The sequence below is a fragment of the Vicugna pacos genome, chromosome 20 (assembly GCF_048564905.1).
Source record: "Vicugna pacos chromosome 20, VicPac4, whole genome shotgun sequence".
NCBI classification, from domain to species: domain Eukaryota; kingdom Metazoa; phylum Chordata; class Mammalia; order Artiodactyla; family Camelidae; genus Vicugna; species Vicugna pacos.
Window position 1 is genome coordinate 26,513,076 of NC_133006.1, and position 19,887 is coordinate 26,532,962.

Sequence of the window (19,887 nt, forward strand, 5' to 3'; positions counted from 1 at the left end):
TTTATTATTCTAAAACACTGTTTCACAATCCACCTACTAAAATACTAAAATTAACAGAGTTCAGGCACTAAACTGACTTCTCATTTTTTTCTGGAGGGAGTGGGTACATTAGGGTTACTTGTGTTTAACAGAGGTACTGGGGATTAAACCCAAGGCCTGAGGTATACCTTCCCTCCTGACTTGTCACTCTTTAATTCAAGCTCACTTACCTGCGCTGTGCCTACCAAAATTATTTCTACTCCAGTAAAGCAGTATAAGCTTCTGAAGGAATTACAATGGGAAAAAAAGCATAGGATAGGGAATTTCTAAACACAGAATTACTTTACCTTAAAAGTTACTACAGCATTTAGCATTAGGACACTATGTGAAAGCGTGAGTGGCTCTGAAAAGAGGCTTTGGATTTGACTGCCTACAAACACATTTACTTGGAGCTGGTGTACTTGGTGACAGCCTTGGTGCTCTTGGACAACGGCATACTTGGCCAGCTTCCGGCAGCAGCAGGCGCACTGCCTCGCCCATGATGCTCCTGAAGATGTCGTTGAGTTCATGATGCCCATAGCCTTAGACAAGATGCCGGTGTCCTGGTGGACCTTCTTCAGCACTTTGTACACGTACACCGAATAGCTCTCCTTGCGGCTGTGTTTGCGCTCTTGCTGTCCTTCTCTTAAGCCTTGGTCACCGCCTTCCTAGAGCCCTTCTTCAGAGAACAAGCTGATTTAGCCGGTTTAGTCATGGTGTAACGTTCTCATACAAACAAAACTTACTGAGTAGTGACTGCAGTGCTGACTTATTTTTGTAACACTTTTATGCAAATAATTGCTTAATGTAGCTCAATCTCTGATTGGGTCAAAGAGGCCAGTAGAAACTTTTTAAGCAAATAGGGTGATTTCAAGCCTACTTTTTGATTGGCTGTTTAAGTAGAACTAACTGTAGATTCTTCACCGTCAGAAAAAACGTTCTCGTTTTCAAAATAGTGCAAAAAATTAAATTAATATCTTGTTCATAAGGATCTATTTAGGGGACTCGTTTCTCTCTAGATCCGGAACTGAAGAGACAAAACTCCTATGTAAATTTATGACTAGTTTTCTGCGAAAATGCAGTTATCCAGGTTAGTAATTCTAGGAAAAAAACATCAAAAATTAGCTAAATTTTTAAATATTTTCAATATTATGCCATTGGCATTCCCAGTCTGGTTTGATCAGAGTGGAAAATATTTATGGTTTTTCAAGAATTAAGTAAGGATCGTCACATTTCAACAGCAGCACTGTTTTTATGTTTCCAAGGAATAGAGGGTCTGGAAGCGGTGCTGGTGTTTGTTGAAAGATTGTGAATTATGTGATATGGTGCTTAGATTGCTAAAATAAAGCGTTTATTCAAAATCAGAATCGTTTATAAATGATAAAGACGAAACTAGATTGGATCAAATGGCTCAGGGCTGTGGAACTTTCGTTTTTGTCTCTTCCCAAACTTAATCCTGAAAAAGGGGATTCAAACAACTAATTAAGAGGTGGTAAGTCCCATGAAAAACCAGCAGGACCCACAGGCAGGACTACTACTTTCTCGCCGGCGCCATCCGGTTCCCTGGCAGGGCTGTATTATCTCGCTTCTGTGCTTCTGTAAAATGGCTTGTTTCTAGGAGAACGAAACTTACCCTTAAGAATCTATTGGTTCCCAAAGCTCACTCCTGATTGGTCCATTTGTTACACCCACTCTGCATAGGATGTTGCAAAATGTTGCAAAGTCTTGACTGGTAGCCTAAAAAGCCTGTGTAAACCTACAGATGGGATCCAGAGCTTGGAGTGTTAACTTCTTTGGGCATTGTGGCGTAGTAAATCTGAGTTCTGCAATCTTCCAAGAGTAGCTTGGTCTCCCGCCAAGATCCAGGTTGCTGTAAAACTTAGCTGTAGCACTCTTTACTATAACAATTAAGGCACATATAAAATATCAGTAATACATGGTAAATAAACAATGGAGATCTTGAAGTGAGAAAATACAGAGGATATTTAAATAGGTCGAGAGTTTTTAAAGTGAGACTTGGTAGCCATCACAAGCCCTGTCCAGTTACTTAAGTAACGGCGCGGAATTTGAAGGTTCGGGCCAATTAGGAGAACTCCTTTATAAATACGAACAAGAACAGCAACACCTTGAGTTGTGACCATGGTTTCCCATCCCATTATGGCTCGCATCAAGCAAACAGCCCAGAAGTCCACCGGCGGCAAGGCGCCGCGCAAGCAGCTGGCCACCAAGGCGGCCCGCAAGAGCGCGCCGGCCACGGGCGGCGTGAAGAAGCCGCACCGCTACCGGCCCGGCACGGTGGCCCTGCGCGAGATCCGCCGCTACCAGAAGTCCACGGAGCTGCTGATCCGCAAGCTGCCGTTCCAGCGGCTGGTGCGCGAGATCGCGCAGGACTTCAAGACCGACCTGCGCTTCCAGAGCTCGGCCGTGATGGCGCTGCAGGAGGCGTGCGAGGCCTACCTGGTGGGGCTCTTCGAGGACACCAACCTGTGCGCCATCCACGCCAAGCGCGTCACCATCATGCCCAAGGACATCCAGCTTGCCCGCCGCATCCGTGGAGAGAGGGCATAAATTGTCTTTCTTAGCGATTGATAATCTTAAACCTAAAGGCTCTTTTCAGAGCCAATAACTTAAATCAGTGAAAGATGCCGTAATACTTTACATTGTCAATGGCTCACGAACTCAGTGCAATCCTCAGCTTTATGGAGGGAGTCCTAGAATTAAGCTCTCTAAAAAGCCTATGTACTTTTGAATCTTTAAACATAAGAACTGTCCCCGCGGTGTTTTACCTGGACAACTGTATTTTGCCCTGTATTATGTAGGGCATTTAGTTTTGGCTAAACTCGGTCTTCACCAGGGTGCCCTTGCTCACAATTGTGAGACCCAACTCGACAGCAACCAACAGAACCCTGTTGAGAGTGGTCAAGGATATAACTACGCCACCCTTAAAGCGGATCAAGGCTTACGTTATTAGCTGGAGGGAGCACCAAAAGGAAAGACTCTTGGTCTTGACACCTCTTATTGGTGGCGGTCTTTACCCAAGTCTGATCTACAAGGGCCAAACAACCAACAAAAGTAGCTGGGTATGAATGAACTGCATAAAGAACCTAGGAATCAATGAGCCGTTAAATCTGACACCCTTAAAAGGAGTCTGTTTACCTAAATTATCTTAATCCAAATGAAATCTCATGAAAGTACCTCATATTTGTCAGTAACACATGAAAATCCATTGGAAGCTTGAGAGTTCCCTCTTGCAGAAAATTGTCTATCCTCGCTTTCTTCTCATCCATACAAGACAGCAGTGTTACACTATTCTGTATTAAATAGATATTCCATTCCCGTGGAAGAAATAAATTCCTCACTACTTCTAAAGTGGTAGCGGGAGGCAAAATAAATCACGAATTTTGCTCCGAAAAAAATACATACTGTTATCTGGAAATGTAGAAATGTTCTTACTATTGGGATACTGTATACTGATTGGAAAGATTTTATGTCTATTCAAACACTTCAGCAAATTTGAGTTTCAAGATGGGTGAGCTATGCTTAACAAATTTGAGAGGCTTCTATTAATTTATCTCTTTTAGTGGGTTGTTTCGCCTTGAAGATCACTAAGCGGATAGTCTGATAAGTTTAACAGAAACACAGCTGTAAATAGATACACAGGCTAAGTTAGCCATTGTAAGAGCTTCTGGAGGTTTTATAGAAGAAATCTTTATTCTTGGAAATCTGTCAGATATTGAGACTTGAGTGCTGAAAACTGGCACATCTGGGTCAATATGGAAAAAAATAGTTATTTATAATTCCAATAATGGAGTTTTACATATTTGTAACGTTAGATAAAGTCATTCCATACTAAAACGTGCTTTCCCATATCCTGTACTTTGAGATTCCAGCACAGCAAGTTTTTTAATGTCTGTTTCTGTCTCACCATATATTGAACGTCAAGATATGAGGACCAAAAGGGCACAGAAAACATATTATCATATCATTAAATCCATCTAGAACAGTCCCTGGCCTAAAATAAACCCTGAGGAAATTAGTCAAATTGGAATTTCAAATAAAAAATTATCAAACAGGAATTACCATTTAGGGCACTCCTGATTTCAGAATAAAAGATTGATAGAGTTCACATAATCTTAATAGTATGTAGTTTTATTAAGTAGAAATAATCAACATGTATTTAGTGCATTATTGAGTGGGTCAGAAACCATGCATTACTCTATGAAGCCTCCAAAATATAAGTTCAATAGTTATGTACTAATATCTATTATACATCATTATTATTCTATCAGTACTATTAATACTTTACAGATAAGGAAACAGAAAGTTTCAGATAGTAAGGGGTAGAACCAACACTTTTTCCATTAGGCATTACTATATAAAACAGTGTCTGCATGATCCTCAGCAGTGGCCCCTCAGGCTTTATTCCTTGGAAGAGCTGACATTGGAAGACTGATGTGTATATCTTCATATTTTCAGATATGTGAAAGGAAATGGATGAGTTTTGATAATGTTACAAGGTCATATATGATTGCATTCTGTCCTATAATTATAGCCAATTGCACAGAAATGCAACCAGTGCACATCAATTAAAATGTAGCATTAACATGGACAATTTTCAGCTTTTCTGCCCATCATTCAATGATCTTGACGGTTAAGACACACACACACCCCCAAAAAATATATATATATTTTAATTTTAAAGGCATACATTGAAAGTAGTACAGTAGTACTTAACAGTAGATGTTAGTTAATAAATTGTTATTTTATTGGAGAGGGATCACAAATCTAAATCATGTCACATTTTATATGTACTTCTTGGTACATTAATTTGTATATCCATTTCAGACTTACGTGTTTGCCTTTAAGTCCACAAATTTAAAAACAAACAAGTATATAATCTATAAATGAACAGTTGCTTTATTTTATGGAAATGATAGCTAAAAATCAAGATAATCCAGAAATTCCACTTCATTCTTTCTCTACATTCCACCTACCCCGTCTGCACACAGGTAAATATTGGTATTTTACATCTGAAGACTTTTATACTCCAAAGGTGTTATTTTTTGTTTTGTTTTGTTTTGTTTTTGTAGTAGACCCAACATCTTGAATGGCATACCTCAGAAAACAAGGGGGCTAGTGCCTAAATCAAGCCATCAGGAGGAATGTCATAGAAGGGACAAAGCACCCATTACCCTTGGATATCTACACAGAATAACAAAGTGAAATCATTGAATCTGATTATCTGGGGATAACCCCATCCACTTGACAGGATTTAAAAGTTCAGTTAATTAAAAACACACCCAGAGTAGTGGGGAAACAAAGCAAAGAAGACTAATGCCCTAGGGTTTAGTTCAGTGGAAGAAAAGAATAGGTACATTATAAATTTTCCATTGATAATAATGGTATCCAATTATTAAATGTCATCAAAGCAAGTATCAGAGAAATTAGATTTTTTTTTTTAAATAGGGGGACTTATTCACGGTGATATAACTTGAGATAGAAATAGAGATTCCCGCAGGTAGAAAGAAGGAATTGGAGATGAACCAAATTATCCCCAAAAACAAAAACCAGATAAAAAGGTAAATTTGAGTTATTAATGCTATTCAGTGTGAACAGAAAGTATGATTATGAAAAAAGGCTATAAATTTCTCACTTGAACCTGAGGTAATAGGGAGCCAGTGACCCTTTCATAAGACATAGAATGACCATTAGAGGCTGGAGAAACTAGAATTAGGATACTGGTTAGGAAACTGGTTAGGAAACAATGCAATCATCTCAGATATGAGAGGATAAGAGAGAAGGTGAGAACGAGAACATGTTAGTTACAAGACTTCTTTAAACATCTATCTGATTCAGTGACCGAGTGACAGGAGTAATCAAGGCCTCCACACGTGAACTCAGTCTGGCTCCTCCAGTTAAAAGGATTGTCCCCAGATTATCCATAAACACCTTCTCAATACAATGTTTTCAAATACTTCAAGCATACAGGGGAAGAAAATTAGTAATGTTAAAATACAGTTCTCAAAATATATTTTTTTGAAAAATGTATGTTTCAATAGTAACATCAACTAACAAGGAACAACACGAGGAATAACAAATGTCAGTTTCAAACCTGCAGAATAATGTAAATTTTATTTCAAGATATCTGCAAATCAATGCAAGTGATAGAAAAACATCTGTGATTGAAAAAGTCACGGATACTGCAAAAATCCATCGTGATGCCTGTAGTTGCCTACAGGCATACTTGAAGGAAATGCTAAACTTCATTTAGAGTTTACGAAAATAAAGGTGTAATCTTTCCCCATCCACGTTTACAGTCCCCCTACTGGTCTGCAGAGCTCAGATTTGGTCAAGATTGGCCAGAAATCCAGTGGCCTACCCTGAAGTACAAAAAAAGAAAGGAGAAAACAAAACAACAACAAAATCCTTCAGGCCCAGGGATGAAGTGGGAACGGTGTAACTAACATTCAATTCAGGTCAACCCATCTTTCTGGAGTCTATTTATTTTGCCCTGGTTACCCCAAGCTTCAGGAACTCTAACCAATCTCCTTGCCTTCCCAAAGTGTTTTTTCGTTTCTTTTCTTTTGTTTCTACCTCCCAATTCCCCAAGAGATAGTACACCGCCAAACACGGATCCCTGATCCTGTCAACACCTATGGGGGAAAAGCATCTGGAAAAGGGGTAAATTATAAACCGCCAGGTGTGACACTTTTTACTTATCCCTTAGCGTCAGGGTGGTAGCAACAATTAAGCTGATTTAGGCAGTATAACCAATAGCATGAATACGCCCCCACAATAAAACTGCATTTGATCAAGCAGAAAAATTGAAGCTTTTCAACTGCTTCATAGTATATACAAGTTTTAATATCCCGATCTCTAATCGGTGCAGTATTTTCTCTGGAGTCCATGCAAATGAGTCCAGGAGTGCATTCTGATTGGCTAACTCTCAATAGACTCTGCAAACCAATGAGAATGTTAATTTTAGAAACAGTCCCCAGTCCGTAATAATCCCTTTTTCAGACTGCATTTTTCCCCCCCTAACATGTCTGAACGTGGATAACAGGGCACAAAGCACGAACGAAAGCCAAGACTCGCTCTTCCCGAGCCGGGCTGCAGTTCCCCGTGGGTCGGGTGCACCGCCTGCTCCGCAAGGACAACTGCGCCGAGCCGGTTGGGGCCGGCGCGACGGTATACCTGGCGGCGGTGCTGGAGTACCTGACGGCCGAGATCCTGGAGCCGGCGGGCAATGCCGTCTGCGAAAACAAGACCCGCGTCACCTGCAGCTGGCCATCCGTAATGACGAGGAGCTCAACAAGCTGCTGGGCAGTCACCGTCGCTCAGGGCGGCGCCCTGCCCACATCGAGGCGGTGCTGCTGCCCAGAAAGACTGAGAGCCACAAGGCCAAGGGCAAATGAGGGTTAAGACTACCATCAGTCACCCTGTCCATGTAAGCTAAAGGCTTTTAAGAGCCACTAAGCTCACTAGGGGACTGTGACCATCCGAGCTGTTCTGTATACCCAGCAGTGCGCGCGCATCCTGACGCTCTAAATCTGAGCCGGCCAATCACACGATGGCGCCAAATTTCAAAATTTTTATGTCTTACAGTGCTGGTTTGTTTGGCTAGGCATACTTGGTTAAGCTCTTTTACCTGAATTAGTGGGTGGCTCTGAAAAGAGCCTTTTGAGATTTTCAAAACAAGGATTGCCGCTCCAACTTTACTTCTTCTTGGAGACCGCCTTCTTCGCCTTTGTAGCCTTGGGTTTGGCAGCTTTAGCCTTGGCTGCCTTGGGCTTAGGGGTTTTGGCCTTTGCAGGACTCTTAGCCGCCTTCTTAGGTTTGCCCGTCTTTGCCTTTTTGGGGCTCTTGGCCACTTTCTTGGCTCCAGCAGCCGCCACTGGCTTCTTCACTTTCTTGGGGGTCTTCTTAGCGCTTTTTTTCGGGGTGGCCGCGCCCGTCGCCTTTTTGGGTTTCTTAGCTGCCCCAGCAGCCTTCTTAGGCTTGGCCGCACCCGCCTTCTTAGCCTTGGGCTTGGCTTCCCCAGTGGCTGCCTTCTTGTTAAGCTTAAAAGAGCCCGAGGCACCGGTGCCCTTGGTCTGCACCAGGGTGCCCTTACTTACTAAGCTCTTAAGACCCAACTTGATGCGGCTGTTGTTCTTCTCCACGTCGTAGCCAGCGGCCGCCAGCGCCTTTTTGAGCGCAGCCAAAGACACACCATTGCGCTCCTTGGAAGCGGCGACAGCCTTGGTGATGAGCTCCGACACCGGAGGCCCGGACGCTTTGCGCTTTCCAGCAGCTGCACCCGCTTTCTTCGCCTTTTTCTTGACAGGTGTTTTTTCTGCCGGTGCAGGAGTGACTGGAGCAACTGGAGCAGTCTCCGACATTTTTCTGTTTTGTCAAAACAGCCAAAAAAAAAGTAAGCTTATACTGTCAGAACGGTGTGTCCCGGGCGCCGCCGGCTGGGGGTTTATATAGAGCGTCGCTGAGTGATGATTGGTTGCCTGCTCCCTGAGCCGCGCTGCTAAGAAGGGCTCCTCGGCTCTGCCGAGTGGCTGTGTTTTTGCCCCTTAAAAAAGAAGAAAAATATAAGAAGTCTGGGCACGAAATAATTAAAGATTTGGGGGAAACTGACCCGAGACTCTTCAGGCTTCATTCCTGCCTAGTTTGCTATACCTACTTTCAAAATTGTCCCCCTGAAACTTTGCTGATTCCCCCAACTCTCTTTGAAACTTCAGTCAAATTGAGACAACTTTCAGATTTTCCTTAAAATTACTAGTTCTCTCTATTTCCTTTGTAAATCATTCTTCCAGGGCATTGTTATGTACATTGTTTTGTTTGTAAACTTACATAAATAAACTCATTTTTACTCAAGTTTGCAAGGAAAACCGGGTTTTTCGCGGGAGCAATAGCACAGCTCTCCTGCAACTTGTTTGCACTCAGCCCTGGGAATTGGCACTGGGGGAGAAAATTCTACATATAAGATGGATAACTATTTTAGAAAAGATAGATTTTTTTTCTTTAAGGATTTAATTGAGCAGTGTGTAAACTAGGTTTGATCCCAGTGTTTCAATGATTTAAACGTTTGAGGAAGGATGCGGTGTGCGGTGGCTCTGTTTTCCAGATAAACAATTCCGAACAGAGTCACCAACCTTCTTTTAAAGTCAATTATAGCAAATTTTTCAGACTTAGAATGGGCATCAGAGATAAATCACTCCATCTACAAACAAGGAAAGTGAGTCATAAAGCAATAGAATGGCAGCTCTACCTCATTTTACCAGCTGTGAGCTCAACATTGTAAGATCATAAGTTCATATCCCATGTCCTTAAAATTTAAAGTACTTAGTAACAGACACCTGTCCAAAAGACTTTTTACTTCAGTATTTAGCATAGAATTATGTACATACTTTCTGTATTTCAAAGTGATATTTAAAATCCAAATTTGATTGAACTTTTCAACATTGCAAGAAGGGACGCAGAATTAGAAAGAAGAAATTCTCATTCAAATCACTTTCTGAGTCTTCATAACTCTCCTTGGGTTTTTCACTAACAAAACGTGAACTAGGCTGTCACAGCCGAAATTAACTGGCTAAACACGTCCACTTAAGAAGTCGAACAGACATTTCATAGGAAACATGACTGAATTTACTACTCTATCTCTTTTAGTTTGCAACACACAGAGCTAATGGAATTAAGCAAATATTGGATAATTAAGCACGAAGTTAATATTATCCACCCAATAATTTAGGTACTGAAATTAAATCTTATTTTTATTAAATAAACAAGAAAGATATTTTGGTATTATATTTCTTCTGATAAATACCCCTACTTACAGAAGTCTAGTTATTTTGGCCTTCAACGGTGATTTGAGAATGTCCTATAACTCCAAGACAGAATAATCAACTTTAAGATGTCGTCTCTTTGCATATAACTAATTCCATAAAAATCACTAGGCTTGTTTTTAAATAGTCATTATTGGCTGGCACTGTCTGAAACCAAGTCTCTGGGACTTAAGACCATGTTAATTACCTCATACAAATACTGTATATATAGAGGTAAGCTTAAAGGGTTGGATCTAGAGCTTTCCAATTCTCTCACGGCAGACATATTATGTGTCTAGAAAAATGGGCTACTTGTCATCCTCAATAGCATTGCTATTAATAGCAATTGGTCACAAACATTATATAGGCCCCTTTCCTTTTCAGCCCAGAGCCTAATACTATCTAGACCTAAAAATACAATTAAAATTCAGATTTTAAAAAGTTCACTATTTGGGTCATCATTGTAGTTATAATATCAGCTGTAGAATAATTGTTGGAATTTTTCCCTAAGTTACATACACTCAGTTTAAGGTGGGTGAAGAGTTCTTTCTACAGCAGGTGTCCCCGTTTCTTTTTTATGCAACTGTTACTGGTTTCCATGGCTATTTAGGTTCTAAATAAGTGAGAAGACATTGGGACTTTAGGATATTTCCTTAATTGTTTATAGGTAATTAGACATTTCCTTAATTGTTTATAGGTAATCTCTGCCGTTTCTGGAGGGCACTAGTTCGGACTTGACTTCCCCACATGTTTATAGAATGATGGAGCTGTGCTACATTTAGAAATTCTTATTGCTTGAGACCAAGGTATATGCTCTGTCACATGGACAAGGTTCTTGATGCCTGGATCACCCCCATTGGACGGTAAGCTGGAAAAGTTTCACGTATTATTCCGTAGCCCACCAAAAAAGTTGTTTTTTTTACTTTTGAGTCCTTACTCTGTATATATCCTTAAACAGTGGGTTTTCTGCTAGACTAAGACTTGAACCATTTTTATTTTATAGATGTAAAAAATAACTAAGTAAAAGTAAAGTTAGATAAGTGATGTGTGTCTCATGATTTCATGTACTTTCAATTTTGGTATTAACCCTTCCCTCACCATAGTATAGTAAATGTCTGTTAAAAATATAAGTAGTGCTCACCGAGTCAATCCACTCCAAAATTTTGTAAATGTCAAAGGTCTAAAGGGGAAAGTGACTATGTTGAAGAAATGCTAAAAAGGCCAAATTAAAAATAAGGACTATATTGCAAATAGAGCATTGTGTTTGAATCTAGTGTGTTCAGAAGGGTAATGAGAAATCACATTTATTTTAGTTTCCTGTCAGATGGTCTCCCTTGAGGACATTCTCCCACTTGAACCTCCCCTCTAAGCACAACTATATCCTATTAATTTTATTTCATAAAAAAATACTACTATTCTCAAACTTCCAATTTCCTTTTTACATGTCCCTCTATTTATTAGTAATATCTGGTTCACCCAGAAGTTGGCTAATTTATAGTAAACTTCAAATATACCCCAATCTTTATTTCCTGCAGCAAGGCTTATTCTCAGATATCTCTCACTCCTTTTCCTGCTCTGCGTAGTTCTTCAGAAGAAATTCTTTATCACAGTACAGCCCAATATAACCTATTACAATGATGGAAATGTTCTGTATTTATTTGTACTGTAAAATAGACAACCACTATCCTTGACTGTGGTTGTTGAGCACTTACTTAAAGGTAGTTAGAGTGACTGAAGAAATTGATTTTTAATTTTATTTAATTCTAATTAATTTTAATGTTAATTAGCACATGTGGCTAATGGCTACTGTAGGAAAACGCAGCTCGAAAACAACTCTTCTCAGACTTGAATGAGCATACCACCCAATTGGAGATCTTGTTAAAAATGCAGATCAGTTGACTTGGAGTTGAGCCTAAAATGCTGTATGTTTATCACACTCCCAGGTAATGCTAATGTTACTGAGATACGGCTGCTCCATCCATCACTACCAGGCTGAAATTAGGATGCTGGGCTGACACATGACCCCTCACTCTGAGTTTACTTTTCCTTCTGCTAGACTTTGAATTCTTTAAAAGAACATGTATGATTATCTTTGTAAACCTGGTATTTGTACACAATTTTTGGCCTGTAGTTGATCCTAAATTGTTGAATGAATGAATCAATCAATGATTCTTGTTTGCTGCCCTTCTCAAAAAGGAGAGCAGGGGAGATTACTGTTTTGGTCCACAGGTAACTACACCTGAGCTAAATCTCAAATAGTCTATGACTCGGGGAAATTAATAATCTTCTGACTGCCTAAGCAGAGAAGGGATTTTTTTAAAAATCACCTCTGTAATACATAGAAGGCACTCAATGTGAATTTGTGCAAGGTGAGTAAATGTTGGTGTTTATCTGTTAAACATATCAACCTATCATCTGTGTGTTGAACTTCACTTCAGGCACCCTTCTTACTTGGACACCGTTGCAGTCTATTGGTGTTATTTTTGTTAATTCTGTTAATTTGCAAATTCTTATTCATCATGGTATATCTTCAATGCTTTACTGACATAGCTCAGGGGTAGGTGGCAAGAACACAAGACCCCAGAATCAGAAGGTCTCAGTTCGATCCCCAGCAATACTGCTTATTAGAACAGGATTAGGTCTTCAAGCCTGGGATTCTTCATCTTCATCACACAAATGCTGCTTTATAAATTTGGAAGAAAGAATATAAGTTCAATTAATGTTGGCTCCCCTTCCTAGAACCTCCTCTGTATCAGGAGTGCTGATAACGACGTATATGTATATGCTCTACAAATAGAAATGTTCATGATCAGCCAAATTTGACGATAAATATCGCTAGTTTTAAGAATTAATATTCACATTTTAAAAAGTATCTTCATATTTAAAAATTCTATTCTACTTTCTCTACCTTTTGTAGACAAGTGTGGCGTCACTGCCTGTTTTTAGAAACGATAAAAGTGGTTAGGAGACTTGTGCAATATTGTTTTAGAAAACCCACAGACGCAGGACGACAGATCACAAAACCAGCGACTCTGGACCCCAACCAGGAAACGGGAAAGAGCCAGACACTGAATTGACTGCATTTCCCTGCCCCCTTCCCTCGCTAGGAACTAGTAGACGCCCAGGAAGGTAGGGAAAAGGCGGGGCAAGGTCTTGTTCCCGCCCCCGTCGCTTCAGTTTCCTTAAAGGTCCGCAAAATTGATATATAAGGGGCTCTAGCCGGCACTTAGAGGCGTCAGAGCTACTTTGTTTCAATCATGTCTGGCAGAGGTAAGGGTGGAAAGGGCCTGGGAAAAGGAGGTGCTAAGCGCCACCGCAAAGTTCTGCGCGACAACATCCAGGGTATCACCAAGCCCGCCATTCGGCGTCTGGCTCGGCGAGGTGGTGTGAAGCGCATCTCCGGCCTCATCTACGAGGAGACCCGCGGGGTGCTGAAGGTGTTCCTGGAGAACGTGATCCGGGACGCCGTCACCTACACCGAGCACGCCAAGCGCAAGACGGTCACGGCCATGGACGTTGTCTACGCTCTCAAACGCCAGGGCCGCACCCTCTACGGCTTCGGTGGCTAAGCTTGACCTTGCAAGCATTTTTTTTTTTTCTTTTTTCCTTGTGATAAAGTTAAGGCCCTTTTCAGGGCCACCTACGTTTTCTATGAAAGAGCTCACACTTTTCATTGAGTCCTCTGGGTTTTGGTGGTACACTCGTGAAACTGAGGAGCACAAATGTTGCTGAGATACTGGATCTTAAGTCCCTAATGTTTACAATGCTGTAAGTGACACTAACTGTTGCTGATGTGACATTTGACACTTTCAGAACCAACAGGTCCTTCGTGGTTCCAAAAGTGAAACTATAAAGGGCATTTTGGAGATGAGGAAACCCGAGTATGGACTGGGTAGCAGATCATTTTATGACATTTTTGTAAGATTTGATGTTGATACTCTTACTCTTAGGGATTAGATTCTAATAAATAGAGGTTAATTCTCGTAATGTCTGTAATTCTCAGATAGTTTAGCTATATATATATATATATATATATATACACACATATAGACATAGAAATGTTATATATATACACATATAGACATAGAAATGTTAGGGTCAGTTATTCAATCTAGGTGGTGGTTATTGGAATGATCAACTAATCTTTTCCTTTGAATTTTTTTTATAATAAATAGGGGGAAATTAGGGGACAAAATGTGTTGGAAACTCGTTTGTGTCATTGAGAAAGGTCATCTGAACAAGAATTTAAAGGTCTGTGCCTGCAGAGAGCGGATGGGAGCAGCATGACACTCAGCTCCATGACATTTGTCATAAGCATGGGTATTTCTCCCTTTGCACTGACTTGATCAGAAGATGGCCAGGGAAGAAGGACTTGTAAGGGGGCACTTCGGGCCATGTTGGCACAGGGTAGGAGGGACACCAGTGTGAAGATACAAGAGACAGGGAGTAGTTAAGTGCCATGGAGACTGGAAAGGAGATGTGAAGGGCCAGGGCCGACAGGTGCCTGAGTGAGGATGGTCCCTCACCTGTAAGTTGAGAAACTGGGAATTAGCCTTATGCTAATAGATTCCAAATCCCCAAATTAAATTAATTGCTTATGAAACAGAAATATATCAATACATTGTTTGACAAGAAACCACACCAGCCTTTGGATTTGGAATCTATGAGCAGCTGTTCTCATACTGTTATTGGGCATGCTTACTCACCTGTTTGAGTCTCAGTGGCCTTTTTCGTAAAGTAGGATAAACATTGTTAATAACTGAGTTATAAACAAAATGACTGGCTTCTTGTTCGTGAACAATAAACTCCTATTGCCCTGGACTCCTTAAAAACAAAATATTTATAATACAGACAGGACTAACTAAAGAACGTGGAAGGATTTCAAAACATTTCTAATATAACACCAGTATGTACAATGTGCTTTCATGTACACAATTTAATGAAGAATTGCAGTGGAAAACAATGTGAATTGTCAGAGGCTAATACTCTGTTCTTATATGGAGGACAGCAGTAGTGGGGGTGACTGTCTTTTCCTGGGGTTGATGCATAAAATTCAAGCAAAACTGCCATATACTCTAATGACAGGCAAAAGGATTTTATGTAAGAGCCAGAAATAAAAATGTGATCATTCCTGAATTTTTATTTTATAAAAAATATCTGCTGAGCTAGTTTCATGGGAACATTAAGATATAAATTATGTACTTAAATAGAATGTTCAAAATAAGACATGATATTTTTTCACTTAATGATATACCAAGCACACTGTCCTAAAGAGCATAGATTAGTTCAGCCAAGTACACCACCAGAAGATTTGAGATTATGAACATCAAATTTCAAAACTCAGTTTACTTTTGTGTTGGTGGCAGCAACATCTAAAAAATCATGCACCAACATAAATGAGACAAACCTCAGCTCAATGGCCATGTCACCACTAGACTAGCCAGAAGAAAGAAAAAACAAACTTTATGCAAAAACAAAACAAACCAAAAAATTTAAAGAGTTAATTTGTTAAACAAGCCATGAAATCCCATGCAATACACAGAAGCAACCACTGAAGAATTGTCACACCTTTTTTTACCTTGTAAATAACAAGGTAAAATAATTTCTCACAAGAAGTTGTCACAGTAGTACCCAGAGTCCCTTGTATCCAGTTTCCCCTAATCATGACATACTATATAACTGTATTATAACAGCAAAGTCAAGTAACTGACATTGGCAAAATATTGTTAACTAGTCTATAGGCTTTGTTCACCTCTCGTCAGTTTTTACATGCACTCGTTTGTGTGTGTGTGTGTGTGTGTGTGTGTGTGTGTGTGTGTGCATAGCCCTATGCAGTTTCATCCCATGTATACAGATGCATGTAACTACCACCTCAAATGTGACACAAAACTATTCCATCATCACCAAGAACACCTTGTGTTATCCCTTTATAGTCACATTCACTCACCTATTACTTGTCCTAGGACAATGACTAATCTGTTACCCTGCCCCAGTTTTATCCTGTTGAGAATGTTACATACACGGAATAATACAGTACATGACCTTTTGAGATTGGCTTTTTTCACTAAGCATTATGCCCTTGAGATCCATCTAGGTTGTTACATGTATCAATAGCTCCCCTTGTGATTGCTGAGTAGGATTCCATTGCATTGATGTAGGAGACTATATTTAACCATCCAACGGTTGAAAGATATTAAGTAATTTCTAATTTATAAGTAAAACTGTTATGACTTTTCATGTACAGGGTTTTTGTTTTGTTTCTCCCCAACCCTCCACACCCACTATTGGTTTGCTTTTTGTATTTCCTGCATTCCACCTGAAAATTATATTTTTTGAGATGGCAGGAGTGCTGATATGGATGGGACATCTAATAACCCTTTCAGGAGTCACATGGAAGTCATATTGCACTCCTATTATCACCTGCAAATTAGCTTTAAGGTTCAAAAACATTGCACTGAGCTATTTGAATTGTTTGCAAAAGCTGACTTCTGGTTTCTGTAGCTGAGGATTTGCTCCAGTAAGAGTCTGAAATATTTGTTGAATAATCTGTCCACGTCTAAGTTCTACAGTTCCTGCCATGGGAATTGGGTTTTTACTTTTATACAGGGCATCCACTTAGTTCTTCCAAAGCTATGAGAAAACCCTAGGCTAATGCTGGGAGTTCCCATTGCTAATCTCTGTAAAGCCTGACTGAATCCACAAATCCTGCTCTGCTCTAAGGTTTGTTTTAAGATTCTGCATTTATGGGAGGAAAGTTAGGAGCTGTTATCTAGTTGGTTCTTTCGGGATTAATAATACATTATTGCAAAGTTTGAGTTTTGCCTAGTGACTTCGTTTCTCATGCAGAGTGTAGACACATTCTGCAGTTTTCAGTTATTTGCTGCAACAAGCTCTAAACTCCTGAACATACTTACTACTCCAGGCCCCCATTTGGTGCACTGGCATCACTGTAGGATTGTGGGCACTGCGGCCCACTCTGCTGGTGGTGCTGCTATAAGCTGAATTCTGGAAATCCCGTGGAACCCATGTTTTGGGTACCACATCTCTATTTTCAGAATAGGAAGGTTGACTACCTTTATCACAGGATGTACTGTTCAGTAAAAACAAAAAACAAAACAACAAAAAACGGATTACCACCAACCTGATCCCATGTAGTGCTCAGCATGGGTCCTTGAACATCAGCGTGTGTGCACGCCCCATAAAGCATTGTATTCCACTAGGATGCTTTCCGGGTTGCTCCAGGATCCATCCCTATTATCATTGTCATTTCTGGAACTCCTGTGTTGGGGGTGGGGATGTAGATTTGATTTTGCCTAGTCTAATTCAATTGACACAAGACTAACAGGGAAAAAAGCCAATTTGATTTGTATGCACGGAAGTCTCAGAAATGAGACCCCAAAAGTAACCAAAGCAGGCTTTTTTATGATCATTCTTAGACTAAACATGTATTTCTAATATATGTATGTACGTGTGTGTGTATATATGTGCATATATATATATATATATTTTTTTTTTGGTCAGGGGCTCTTACATGGAGGAATGAAGGTGGAAGAATGATCATTCTTACCTGCTGTTGGTACATGGACCCTTTGGAAAAGAGGGAGTCCTGCCCTGCTCCACCACTGTCTTGAGGGAATTCAATTTCCTTGCAGTACAGCTCCTCAAGATGAAACTATAGGTGGCTCTGAAAAGAGCCTTTTGATTGAACGCTGACACTCGGTAACAATTTATGCCCTCTCCCCGCGAATGCGGCGCGCGAGCTGGATGTCCTTGGGCATGATGGTGACGCGCTTGGCGTGGATGGCGCACAGGTTGGTGTCCTCGAAGAGCCCCACCAGGTAGGCCTCGCACGCCTCCTGCAGCGCCATCACGGCCGAGCTCTGGAAGCGCAGGTCGGTCTTGAAGTCCTGCGCGATCTCGCGCACCAGCCGCTGGAACGGCAGCTTGCGGATCAGCAGCTCCGTGGACTTCTGGTAGCGGCGGATCTCGCGCAGGGCCACCGTGCCGGGCCGGTAGCGGTGCGGCTTCTTCACGCCGCCCGTGGCCGGCGCGCTCTTGCGGGCCGCCTTGGTGGCCAGCTGCTTGCGCGGCGCCTTGCCGCCGGTGGACTTGCGAGCTGTTTGCTTAGTACGAGCCATTCCTTCTCTGCAAAATAAGTGAACTACACCAAACACCTTGCTCCTGTATTTATACAAGAACAGAATCACTCTGATTGGATTGTGGGCAATTTCTGTTAGTCATGGGCTGCAAAATTCCGGAAGTCTTCCGAGCGATTTAGGATTGGTTTATCCCTTCGGCACAGGGTTGGGATTGGTTACTTTCAAGTAGCAGACATCCCAACCCCTTAAAAAAAAAAATTTCGAGTTGTTTTATTGATAATGGTTCACACACGCAAGCATAGCCCACAAACACATTAATTATTTAACATCCTTGAACTTTCCCTGTTTGGATATACAAAGTATTGTTTGTCAGAGAAATCTCTTTACACTTTAAACATCGGCTATTTTCTGCTTAGTTAACGCGTTTTCATCAGGATTTTAGTCTTTGTGTTCATCCCCTATTTAAAAATCCATTGTGTAAGCATCTCATGAATCCTATTTCACTACATTAATTATCCAGTTCACTGTAAGTGTCTTTTAGCATATACTGTTAAAATGTAAAGAATTGTGCATTTCATTCAGAATACATGCAACAAGATTCCAATATCCTGGTATCCCTGGCTCTTTAATGTCAGGTTTAACTCAAACTGGTAATTTGGTTGTTTTTTGGTTTTGATGCATTTAAAATTACAGCCTGGCAAGAGCCATAATCGAAAGCTTTGAAATGAAGAACCTTGAAAAAGATGGCGGCGATCGAGAGTGTTTCTTTATAAGCAAGCCAGCACCTCTCTCCATCTTGCCGCGACCCAAGGTGTCTTAAACAAAGCAGAACAAAGCGGACAGAAATACTCTAAGGACTGGACTCTGGTTGATAACTGGATTTCGTTCCTTGGTTTTCCTATCCAAACGCGAAAATTTCCATTTACTTAAATATTTTTTTACCAACTTTGGGGGGACGGGGGGGGGTGGTGAATGAACTTATAGTAACGTGACAGTGTTGCAAATAAACCTGTTAAAATCCCCGTTTTTTTATCCAATAAGAAAAGCAGAGTTAGAAACCTAATATACATATTTGTAACCTACTGGTCAGTTTTGGCCCAATCAAAGTTTAGCATTGTGAATCTTCATAGAGCTATACCTGCTATAAATATTCGAGATTTTGACCTTTGTTTTCTTTCATTTAGTTTCCCAGTTCTTCTGGGTTTCTCATTGTTTACTATGCCAGAGACTGGTTAAGTCTGCCCCTACCCCTCAAAGGGCTTCGCAAATATTAACTCATGAGAAATTGTCCTTTTTTTATTTTACAAAAGACACAAAGGCTCAGAATGTCAGTTACAGAGTATATATTGGAGCAGGTCTGGAGTATTTAGTGGAACCCCAGAATTTAATCTAAACTATTAATAGGCTAGACTGGTTCAAAGATGAGTTTTCAAATTTACATTAAAAAGAAGAAAAATTTCACTTTGCCTTGAGGTTATTAGTGATATAATAAATTCTACATCATGCTGAAGCAGGGTCTGAAGCCTTAATTTTGACTCATTTTTCTTTTATATTTCTTTTCTGTATTCGCTGCCTTCATTTGGTGTGCCTCAGAAAAAAGAAAACAAAACAGGAATACAAGAAGATGTAGAAGTGTAGGGAGTATAGATATGGATGGAAATGTAGTTTTCCTGTGTCAATATTTTGATACTTTAATACAATATTTTGTACTGCTGAAAGCAAAATGACTTCGATAAATTGCTTTTAGGACTTGTCATGGCTTATAGACTTCCCATTTGGGAGGCCAGCAAGGCATTATCAGTATATGTGCAAGTTCAGAATTGGGTGTATAATTGGAAGTTCACATAGCTCTGAAACTTACCTGTTATTTTAGATGACATGGATTGATTAAGATGCCAAATGTGTTGGCAGTCTCACTTCAGGCAACACATATATTATCTCACAGATTCTGTGTA

The 19,887-nt window shown here is 40.4% G+C and overlaps 4 protein-coding genes and 2 pseudogenes across 4 annotated transcripts; 3 read left to right on the forward strand and 3 right to left on the reverse strand.

Annotated features, from left to right (window-relative positions):
- Positions 1–108: 108 nt before the first annotated feature.
- LOC116284487 (histone H2B type 1-C/E/F/G/I-like) lies at positions 109–733 on the reverse strand (annotated as a pseudogene).
- Positions 734–2,175: 1,442 nt separating this feature from the next.
- On the forward strand, positions 2,176–3,348 carry LOC140687775 (histone H3.1-like). Its single transcript, XM_072945556.1, has one exon. It carries the CDS (start codon positions 2,176–2,178, stop codon positions 2,584–2,586), a length of 411 nt encoding a protein of 136 aa, XP_072801657.1. The 3' UTR covers positions 2,587–3,348.
- Positions 3,349–4,691: 1,343 nt separating this feature from the next.
- LOC102532833 (histone H1.3) lies at positions 4,692–8,439 on the reverse strand. Its single transcript, XM_072945553.1, has one exon. It carries the CDS (start codon positions 8,397–8,399, stop codon positions 7,734–7,736), a length of 666 nt encoding a protein of 221 aa, XP_072801654.1. The 5' UTR covers positions 8,400–8,439; the 3' UTR covers positions 4,692–7,733.
- On the forward strand, positions 7,069–7,461 carry LOC102537547 (histone H2A type 2-C-like; annotated as a pseudogene).
- Positions 8,440–13,047: 4,608 nt separating the features above from the next.
- On the forward strand, positions 13,048–13,419 carry LOC107035021 (histone H4). Its single transcript, XM_072944715.1, has one exon. The coding sequence runs from the start codon at positions 13,091–13,093 to the stop codon at positions 13,400–13,402; it is 312 nt and encodes a 103-aa protein (XP_072800816.1). The 5' UTR covers positions 13,048–13,090; the 3' UTR covers positions 13,403–13,419.
- A 4,128-nt stretch (positions 13,420–17,547) lies between these two features.
- LOC140687773 (histone H3.1) lies at positions 17,548–18,060 on the reverse strand. Its single transcript, XM_072945554.1, has one exon. The coding sequence runs from the start codon at positions 17,969–17,971 to the stop codon at positions 17,561–17,563; it is 411 nt and encodes a 136-aa protein (XP_072801655.1). The 5' UTR covers positions 17,972–18,060; the 3' UTR covers positions 17,548–17,560.
- Positions 18,061–19,887: the final 1,827 nt, after the last annotated feature.

What these genes read in the sequence shown, in the direction of transcription:
- LOC140687775 (XM_072945556.1), top strand. Translation starts at nt 2,176, where the DNA reads ATGGCTCGCATCAAGCAAACAGCCCAGAAGTCCACCGGCGGCAAGGCG.
- LOC102532833 (XM_072945553.1), bottom strand. Translation starts at nt 8,399, where the DNA reads ATGTCGGAGACTGCTCCAGTTGCTCCAGTCACTCCTGCACCGGCAGAA.
- LOC107035021 (XM_072944715.1), top strand. Translation starts at nt 13,091, where the DNA reads ATGTCTGGCAGAGGTAAGGGTGGAAAGGGCCTGGGAAAAGGAGGTGCT.
- LOC140687773 (XM_072945554.1), bottom strand. Translation starts at nt 17,971, where the DNA reads ATGGCTCGTACTAAGCAAACAGCTCGCAAGTCCACCGGCGGCAAGGCG.